Source organism: Pristiophorus japonicus, chromosome 12, assembly GCF_044704955.1.
Source record: "Pristiophorus japonicus isolate sPriJap1 chromosome 12, sPriJap1.hap1, whole genome shotgun sequence".
Taxonomy (NCBI): domain Eukaryota; kingdom Metazoa; phylum Chordata; class Chondrichthyes; family Pristiophoridae; genus Pristiophorus; species Pristiophorus japonicus.
Window position 1 is genome coordinate 68,427,524 of NC_091988.1, and position 10,337 is coordinate 68,437,860.

The following is a 10,337-nucleotide window of genomic DNA, read 5'->3' on the forward strand; positions in this document are numbered from 1 at the left end:
GAGGGGAGCAGGTTGGGGAGGAGAGCGGGTTGTGGAGGAGGAGGGGAGTGGGTTGATGTGGGGGAGGGGAGGACGAGGGGGAGGGGATTGGGGAGGAGAGCGGGTTGGGTAACAGGATGTGTGCACCAAAGGTAAAGAGTCACTAGGCTCCTGCAGTCTGCAGCAAGCATCGGCACCCAAATACAGCACTACTGCTCGAACGTCAATCAATGGGAATTAGGGGATAAAACAGGGAATGGTGGAGATACCCAGCACCTGAGAGCATAACGAGCTTGAACACTTGGATTCTCTTCCCCTAATTGGCTGTTTCTGATGAAGGGTCAGAACCTAATGTTATGTGACAGGCCATAACACTGAAACTGCCCATCACACCTGCAGGCATGACGTGTACTGCAGCTAGATGCAAACACTTGTGCAACGCCTTTTCCTCAACTCAATTCTTCCCTTTCAGATATTGACTGACCTGTGTATATGTCCAGTACTTTTAATTCATAGAAACAGGAGGAGGCCATTCAGACCCTCGAGCCTGTTCCGCCATTCAATGAGATCATGGCTGTTCTGCAACCTAACTCCATATACCTGCCATTGGTCCATATCCCTTAACGCCTTTGGTTAATAGAAATCTATCAATCTCTTATTTAAAATTAACAATTGATGTCGCATCAATTGCCATTTACGGAAGAGAGTTCCAAACAAATACAATTTGGGATCATTCCTGTTATTTGTCTTTCTCACTTAAAGAAAATTTACTTCTGAACTCCAATGAGTATAGTCCAACCTACTCAACCTATCCTCATATGTCAACCCCTCATCTCCGGAATCAACCTAGTGAACCTTCTCTGAACAGCCTCCAATGCAAGTATATCCTTCCTTAAATACGGAGACCAAAACTGCACGCAGTACACTAGGTGTGGCCTCACCAATACCCTGTACAGTTGTAGCAGGACTTCTCTGTTTTTATACTCTATCCCCCTTGCAATAAAGGCCAACATTCCATTTGCCTTCCTGATTACTTGCTGTACCTGCATACTAACTTTTTGTGTTTCATGCACAAGGACCCCCAGGTTTCTCTGTACTGAGCACTTTGCAATTTTTCTCCATTTAAATTATAATTTACTTTTCTATTTTTTCTGCCAAAGTGGATAACCTCACATTTTTCCACATTATACTCCATCTGCCAAATTTTTGCCCACTCACTTAGTCTGTCTATATCCCTTTGCAGATTTTTTGTGTCCTCCTCACAATTTGCTTTCCCACCCATCTTTGTATCATCAGCAAACTTGGCTGCATTACACGGTTCCTTCATTCAAGTCATTAACAGAGATTGTAAATAGTTGAGGCCCCAGCACCGATCCCTGCGGCACCCCACTAGCAATAGTTTGCCAACTGGAAACTGAACCATTTATCCCGACTCTCTGTTTTCTGTTAGTTAGCCAATCCTCTATCCATGCAATATATTACCCCCAACCCCGTGAACTTTTATCTTGTGCAGTAACCTTTTATGTGGCATATCAAATGCCTTCTGGAAATCCGGTATAAAGGTGGTATATAAATGCAAGTTGTTGTTGTTATAAAATTACTAGAGACTTGGATAGAGTGGCTAGGAAGGACCTATTTCCTTAAGCAGAAGGGTCAACAAACAGGGGGCATGGATTAAAAGTAATTGGTTGGAGGTTTAGTGGGGATTGGAGGGAAATTTCTTCACCCAGAGGTGTGATGGGGGTCTGTAACTCACTGCCTGAGAAGGTGGTAGTGGCAGAAACCCTAATAGCATTTAAAAAATACTTGGATGTGCACCTGAAGTGCCGTAACCTACAGAGCTACGGACCAAGAGCTGGAAAGTGGGATTAGGCTGGATAGCTCTTGGTTGGCTGGTACGGACATGATGGGCCGAATGGCCTCCTTCCGTGCTGTAAATTTCTATGATTCTATGAAGACACTCAAGTCGTTTCAAAACCGCTACCAATGGTTGAAGCCGGCCCACCACCACCTTCTCAGGCCTTCTCAGGGCAACTCGGGACGGGCAATAAATGTCGGCCTTGCCAGTGACGACCACATCCCGAGAATGAATGAAAGAAATGATGCTGAAGAATTGGTTGTTGCAACATCAGCAGCTTTCAGTGAACAGGTTCAGCTCGATTTCCAGACATTTCACCAAAGTGCTGATTTTTCTCAGGATTTGATGGCTGAACCCTTTGGCCAGATGTGTAAGTGAGTGATGGGAGACATCCGACTCAAAGCCAAATCCGACCGAATTGCTGCATTGTTACACAGAACGCCTTTATTCCTTTCAAGAGTACTTTTAGTTCAATGTATTATTAAAAGGGAGGGAAATCACAGAGTGTGGTGATGGAACACAGGACAGAGTCCTTCTGGAGCATTGGGATTGTGCCCTCGCGATTGGCGCGAATGATTCAATCATTTCCACATCAGACTGAGCTACCATTAATCAGCATCCCCAATCTATTCAGCACGTTCCAGCCTTCGGAGCATGGCAACCCCAGCTCCTTCATTTCTCTCACTCCCTCCCTGCCTTCCTCCACTTCTCTCTCCCTCCTCTTTGCACGCTCTCTCTCTACCCCTTCACTTTCTCTCTCTCTCCTCCTTCAACTTCTGATCTTACTTCACTTTTCTCTCTTCACTTCTGCCTCTCACTCCCTTCATTTCTCTCGTTCTGTTTCAATCTGACTGTCCAGCTCAATTCTCTCTCCGTCACTCTCTCTGTCTCTCTTGGGAATGTGAGCCCTTCCTGCTCGGAGTGTGATGCTCAGGACCACAGCTCTCCATCTGACGGGAAGCCCAGAGTTGAAGGAGGCCATGAGGTGGGTTGACAGAGGGGAATGACAGGGTGCCTGGGGGTGAGATACTGCACTACAACAACAACTTGTATTTATATAGCGCCTTTAATGTAGTGAAACGTCCTAAGGTGCTTCACAGGATTATTATGCAATAAAAATTTCCACATAAGTAGAAATTAGCATAGGTGACCAAAAGCTTGTTAAAGAGATAGGTTTTAAGGAGCGTCTTGAAGGAGGAAAGAGAGGTAGAGAGGCAGAGAGGTTTAGGGAGGGAGTTCCAAAGCTTGGGGCCCAGGCAACAGAAGGCACGGCCACCGATGGTTGAGCGATTATAATCAGGGATGCTCAGAAAGACAGAATTAGAGGAGCGCGGAGATCACGGAGGGTTGTAAGCCAGGAGGAGATTACAGAGATAGGGAGGGGCGAGGCCATGAGGGATTTTAAAATAAGCATGCAAATACCGGCCAGTGTGTGCGTGAGGGGCAATAAGAGAGTCGCATTGTCAATAGTCAGCAGCAACAATCTCTCAGTACATCACAGTCCTGATTTATGGCTCTGCTCTGAGATTGTGTCTGTGCAGTGATCTCTACACACTGGACCCAAAACTTGTAACCAAGCCCAAATCCAGACCCTGCTTTCCTGACTGATGTAATTGCTGCTTTGTGTCTTTGCTCTGGGTCCCTGGCAGTGATTGTCACCGAGCCACCTCCGAGTGATAGCCCCGATTATCAACACCACGTCACAACTGAGCCACCACTTCCAAACACAACATCGCCAGAGGCTGAGAATGAAAGGCAATGGTGGAGAGACAGTGAAGGACCGGGCGAGATTGAAGATCAAGGTTTGCACTGCATAGAATCAAATCCAGCTGAGAAAAATCATCAGAGCAGAAGGGAAAACATTGCAACACACGTCACGTGAAGTCACTCACTGACGTCTGCAATGGGGAGAGTTCCCTCCAATGGATGTTACTGGGAATATCACACAGAGAATTAAGATGCCGTGTAAGTCTTTGCAATACATCACTGCCCAGCGACTCAGAGCTGCAGGTTTGTACCTCGAGCTCCGCCGTGTTCAACAGCACCAGCCACACTGAGTACATCAAAGTGAGGGCGCACTGTCCCTTCAAACACTACCAGGTCATTTACAGCACGGGGTTAGATACAGAGTAAAGCTACCTCTACATCATCATCATAGGCAGTCCCTCGAAATCGAGGAAGACTTGCTTCCACTCTAAAAATGAGTTCTTAGGTGACTGAACAGTCCAATACGGGAATTACAGTCTCTGTCACAGATGGGACAGACATTGAAGGAAAGGTTGGGTGAGACTGGTTTGCCGCATGCTCCTTCCGCTGCCTGCACTTGGCTTCTGCATGCTCTCGGCAATGAGACTCGAGGTGCTCAGCGCCCTCCGGATGCACTTCCTCCACTTAGGACGGTCTTTGGCCAGGGATTCCCAGGTATCGGTGGGGATGTTTTATTTTATCAAGGAGGCTTTGAGGGTGTCCTTGAAACGTTTCCTCTGCCCACCTTGGGCTCGCTTGCCGTTCAGAGTAGAGCGCTTGCTTTGGGAGTCTTGTCAGGCATGCGAACAATGTGGCCCGCCCAGCGGAGCTGGTCGAGCGTGGTCAGTGCTTCGATGCTGGGGATGTTGGCCTGGTCAAGGACACTGACATTGGTGCATCTGTCCTCCCAGGGATTTTGCAGGATCTTGGGGAGACATCATTGGTAGTATTTCGCCAGCGATTTGAGGTGTCTGCTGTATATGGTCCACATCTCTGAACCATACAGGAAGGTGGGTTTCACTACAGCCCTGTAGACTTGGTGCCAGATTTGAGGTCCTGATCTTCGAACACACTTTTGCTCAGGCGGCCGAAGGCTGCGCTGGCGCACTGGATGTGGTGTTGAATCTCATCGTCGATGTCTGCCCTTGTTGATAATAGACTCCTGAGGTATGGGAAATGGTCCACGTTGTCCAGGGCTGCGCCATGGATCTTGATGACTGGGGCATAGTTTTGTGTGTCAGCAACAGGCTGGTGGAGGACCTTTGTCTTACGGATGTTTAGTGTAAGGCCCATGCTTTCATGCACCTCAGTGAAGATGTTGAGTGTCCCATCAAACACTACCAGGACAGGTACAGCATGGGTTAGATACAGAGTAAAGCTCCCTCTACACTGTTCCATCAAACACTCCCAGGGCAGGTACAGCACGGGTTAGATACAGAGTAAAGCTCCTTCTACAATGCCTCATCAAACACTCCCAGGGCAGGTACAGCACGGGTTAGATACAGAGTAAAGCTCCCTCTACACTGTACGATCAAACACTCCCAGGGCAGGTACAGCACGGGGTTAGATACAGAGTAAAGCTCCCTCTACACTGTCCCATCAAACACTCCCAGGGCAGGTACAGCACGGGGTTAGATAGAGAGTAAAGCTCCCTCTGCACTGTCCCATCAAACACTCCCAGGGCAGGTACAGCACGGGGTTAGATACAGAGTAAAGCTCCTTCTACAATGTCTCATCAAACACTCCCAGGGCAGGTACAGCACAGGTTAGATACAGAGTAAAGCTCCCTCTACACTGTCCCATCAAACACTCCCAGGGCAGGTACAGCACGGGGTTAGATACAGAGTAAAGCTCCCTCTACACTGTCCCATCAAACACTCCCAGGGCAGGTACAGCACGGGGTTAGATACAGAGTAAAGCTCCCTCTGCACTGTCCCATCAAACACTCCCAGGGCAGGTACAGCACGGGGTTAGATACAGAGTAAAGCTCCCTCTACACTGTCCCATCAAACACTCCCAGGGCAGGTACAGCACGGGGTTAGATACAGAGTAAAGCTCCCTCTACACTGTTCCATCAAACACTCCCAGGGCAGGTACAGCACGGGGTTAGATAGAGAGTAAAGCTCGCTCTGCACTGTCCCATCAAACACTCCCAGGGCAGGTACAGCACGGGGTTAGATACAGAGTAAAGCTCCCTCTACACTGTCCCATCAAACACTCCCAGGGCAGGTACAGCATGGGGTTAGATACAGAGTAAAGCTCCCTCTACACTGTCCCATCAAACACTCCCAGGGCAGGTACAGCATGGGGTTAGATACAGAGTAAAACTCCCTCTACACTGTCCCATCAAACACTCCCAGGGCAGGTACAGCACGGGGTTAGATACAGAGTAAAGCTCCCTCTACACTGTCCCATCAAACACTTCCAGGGCAGGTACAGCATGGGTCAGATACAGAGTAAAGCTCCCTCTACACTGTCCCATCAAACACTCCCAGGGCAGGTAGCGCATGGGTTAGATAGAGAGTAAAGTTCCCTCTACACTGTCCCATCAAACACTCCCAGGGCAGATACAGCACGGGGTTAGATACAGAGTAAAGCTCCCTCTACACTGTCCCATCAAACACTCCCAGGGCAGGTACAGTATGTGGTTAGATACAGAGTAAAGCTCCCTCTACACTGTCCCATCAAACACTCCCAGGGCAGGTACAGCACGGGTTTAGATACAGAGTAAAGCTCCCTCTACACTGTCCCATCAAACACTCCCAGGGCAGGTACAGTATGGGTTAACTGTCGAAGAAAATTTGCTACTGTCCAAACATTGCCCAGCTGAAACTCATTAGACCTCCACAACTGCCCCAAGTTGCCCTTCCCACACTAGTCACCCTCTTCTCTGTTTGGGTGATTTTGCCAAATTAATTCCCAATTAATGGTAAATTTTGAACTGTTTTGAGCTGTGACCAGTATGATCACGATGAAGATGGTCAAACCCATTCCCTTAATACCCTACAAGAATCTATCGAACTCAGTTGTGAAATTTTCAATTCCCTCAACAGCCTTTTGGGGGAAGAGAGTTCCAGATTCCCAGCACCCTTTGTGTGAAGAAGTGCTTCCTGACATCACCCCTGAATGATCTCGCTCTAATTTTAAGGTTCTGTCCCCTTGTTCTGGACTCCCCCCACCAGAGGAGACAGTTTCTCTCTATCTACACTAATTAATTTAGAACCTTCAGCAAAGAAGGCGGCCATTTGGACCAACATGCCTATGAAAAAGCGATCCAGTTAGTGCCACTCCCCCTGCTCTTTCCCCATAGCCCTGCTTTTGAAAGTTATTATTGAATCTGCTTTCAGGCAGCGCATTCCAGATCACAACAATTCGCTGCCTAAAAAAATTCTCCTCATCCCCCCCTCTGGTTCTATTGTCGATTACCTTCAATCTGTGCCCTCTGGTGACCGACCCTCCTTCCACTGGAAACAGTGTCTCCTTATTTACTCTATCAAAACCCTTTATAATTTTGAACACCTCTATCAAATCTCCCCTTAACCTTCTCTGCTCTAAGAGGAACATTCCCAGTTTCTCCAGTCTCTCCACATCACTGAAGTCCCTCATCCCTGGGGCCATTCTGGTAAATCCCCTCTGCACCCTCTCCAAGGCCTTGACATCCTTCCTACAGTGTAGGCCAGAATTGGCCACAATACTCCAACTGGGGACCAACCAGTAATTTATAAAGGTTCAGCATAACCTCGTTGCTTTTGTCCTCTAGTCCTCCATGAATAAAGCCATGGATCCCGTATTCTTTTTTAACAGAATTCTCAACGTGTCAAAGATTTGTGAACATAAGGCCCCAGGTCTCTCTGTTTCTGCCACCCCCCCTTTAAAAGTGTACCATTTACCAGTCCGGGAATGAACATTCCTCCTCGTCCCTCGAACCTGCTCGGAGCTTTCGGGATCATTATGCAGTCGAGGTGCTCAGAGCTGCACACAGTATTCCAGTCGAACGCTGCACTCATACTCAAATAACCCAGTCACAAGAACCTGGTCACGGACAAACCCTGGACATGGACCCTGACAGTTTTTTTGCCTTACACTTTTTATTTTGACCTTGTGTGTCAGCTGTGGCTCAATGGGCAGCATACTCGCCTCTGAGTCAGAAGGTTGTGGGTTTAAGTCCCACTCCAGGGACTTGAGCACATAAATCTAGGCTGATATTACAGTGCAGGGCTGAGGGAGTGCTGCACTGTCAGAGGGACAGTGCTGAGGGAGCGCTGCACTGTCGGAGAGGCAGTACTGAGGGATGCTGCACTGTCGGAGAGGCAGTACTGAGAGAGCACTGCATTGTCGGAGGGGCAATACTGAGGGAGCGCTGCACTTTCAGCGGGGCAGTACTGAGGGAGTGCCACACTGTTGGAGGGGCAGTACTGAGGGAGTGCTGCACTGTTGGAGGGGCAGTACTGAGGGAGTGCTGCACTGTCGGAGGGGCAGTACTAAGGGAGCGCTGCACTGTCAGAGTGGCAGTACTGAGGGAGCGCTGCACTGTTGGAGGGACAGTACTGAGGGAGCAATGCACTGTTGGAGGGGCAGTACTGAGGGAGCGCTGCACTGTCGGAGGGGCAGTTCTGAGGGATCGACGCACTGTCGGAGGGGCAGTTCTGAGGGAGCACTGCACTGTCGGAGGGGCAGTACTGAGGGATCGCCGTACTGTCGGAGGAGCAGTACTGAGGGAGCGCTGCATTGTCGGAGAGGCAGTACTGAGGGAGCATTGCACTGCCAGAAGGGCAGTACTGAGGGATCGCTGCACTGTCGGAGGGGCAGCACTGAGGGAGTGCTGCGCTGTCGGAGGGGCCGTACTGAGGAAGCATTGCACTGCCAGAAGGGCAGTACTGAGGGAGCGCTGCACTGTCGGAGGTGCCATCTTTTGGATGAGATGTTAAACTGACCTCTGCTCTCTCAGGTGGATGTAAAAGATCCCGTGGCACTATTGTGAAGAAGAGCAGGGGAGTTCTCCCCAGTATCCTGGACAATATTTATTCCCCAATCAACATAACAAAAACAGATGATCTGGTCACTATCACATTGATGTTTGTGGGAGCTTGCTGTGCTGCTGCGTTTCCCACAGTGACTACATCTCAAAAGTACTTCATTGGCTGTAAAGCGCTTGGAGACGTCCGGTGGTCGTGAAAGGCGCTATAGCTTCCTCGATTCCGAGGCACTGCCTATGATGATAGAAATGCAAGTTTTTCTTTTGGAAGCAGAAGGTTGTCACCAGCTGATGTTCGCTCAGCAGGTGGGTCAGAGATGAGGCCGGTGGATACAGTAGCAGCCAGGGAGGCCAGAGGGGATGAGGAACATGGTGGGTGGGTGGAGGACAAGAGCAGACAATGAATGGAAACCCGGCCACCGCCGAACTGCGGGCACAGACTGTACCGAGCGGCAACGGCCGGCGTGTGAGAGAGTGCGTGTTGTGAAGGTGAATGAGGAAGAGTTGCATGCGGAAGCAGGTGGGAGGGGAGACTGGCACACATTGTCATATATTGGCGAGTGACTGGGATAATCCAGAGCTGTGCAGATCAGCGCAACACTCGCCGCGGCACTACGCCAGGCGTGCCGAGCCCGGACTGCACACGGAGTGGGTGCAATGGTCTTCACACATGTCAAATGTTTCTTTACACTGGCAGGTGAAATTGGCCCAGTGGCCAGGTTTGGGTGCGCTGGGGCTGCGCTGTATTTACCCACAGCCCGCAGGAAGGTGATCTCCCAGGCAGCTAGCTCTCCCCCTCTCGGCTCACACTCACCCTGTCCGACCTCTGGCTCTGTGCACCGGCTGCACGGTTTTAAAATGGGCACTTCATGGCCCCGAGCTGAAAGCTTGGCATCGAGCACATAATCCCAGCAACGGCCCTCCCTCCCCCGCTGAAAATAAAGCTGTTAATGAATGGCACTGAAATAAAACCCAGGCACATTGAGAGAGTCCATTCAGCCGCAATCCCTTTGGCGATAAATGCAGCAACAAGCCAGCCGGAGAATGTGCCAGGCTGCAGCCAGAGCCCGTGGGCAGTCTGTGAACACCACCTACCTGCATGGAGCTGTTCTTGGGCTGATAACATGGTGCAAAGATGGGTCTGAGATGAGTTAAACACAAAGACAGCGGCTCGGAAGGTTTCAGAAGCAATCCACAAAACACTTGAAGCTGAGCCTGAAGAATCTCATCGAAGCTGGAGTGTGGGGTGAGGGGGGCTGCTGGTCGCGGCGGCGGCAGCAAGACGCGGGCACTGCGGGGCTGAGCGGGAGCGGGAGCTGGTGCTGAGGCTGCCTCTGTAGCCGTTCTCCATCAGACACTGTGTCCCACTCACTCACACACTCACACTCACACACTCATACACACAGCCTTTCATACCGCGGCTCAGGCTGCCGGCACACCCACCCGGCTCCCCATTGGCTGCTGACGCTGGCTGGGACTTGCCGTGTGTCTCAGAGAAAGGCCAACGCCAGCCTCGCCAACAAAGGCAGAGGCAGTGAGTGACCTCCAGGCCCAGCACTGCAACAGCGGCAGCAGCAAGGCACAACGGCTGGAGTGCAGAGCGAAGCGATTAAGCTGCAAACACACAGTGCACTAACGCCTCGGATTCTTAAACTCAAGGCTAAAATAACAATAGGATATGTTTTTAAACTTGAAATTTAAGATCACGATGCAATTGATGGTTTGACTCCAGAGTACGCCACACAAACACTGAATACCAGGACTGTACAGCAGGTGTCT

The 10,337-nt window shown here is 50.1% G+C and overlaps 1 protein-coding gene across 4 annotated transcripts in view; it reads right to left on the reverse strand.

Annotated features, from left to right (window-relative positions):
* Positions 1 to 9,963, reverse strand: part of LOC139277314 (sodium- and chloride-dependent creatine transporter 1-like) — a 480,248-nt gene extending 470,285 nt beyond the window's left edge. For all 4 annotated transcript variants that reach the window (XR_011596068.1, XM_070895616.1, XM_070895614.1 and 1 more), the window contains exon 1: positions 9,654 to 9,963. Coding sequence is in view for 3 of the 4 variants with exons in the window: in XM_070895616.1 (XP_070751717.1) it covers positions 9,654 to 9,684 (31 nt within the window). In the remaining variant the exon portion in view is untranslated. The remainder of the gene's footprint in view (positions 1 to 9,653) is intronic.
* Between the last annotated feature and the right edge of the window lie 374 nt (positions 9,964 to 10,337).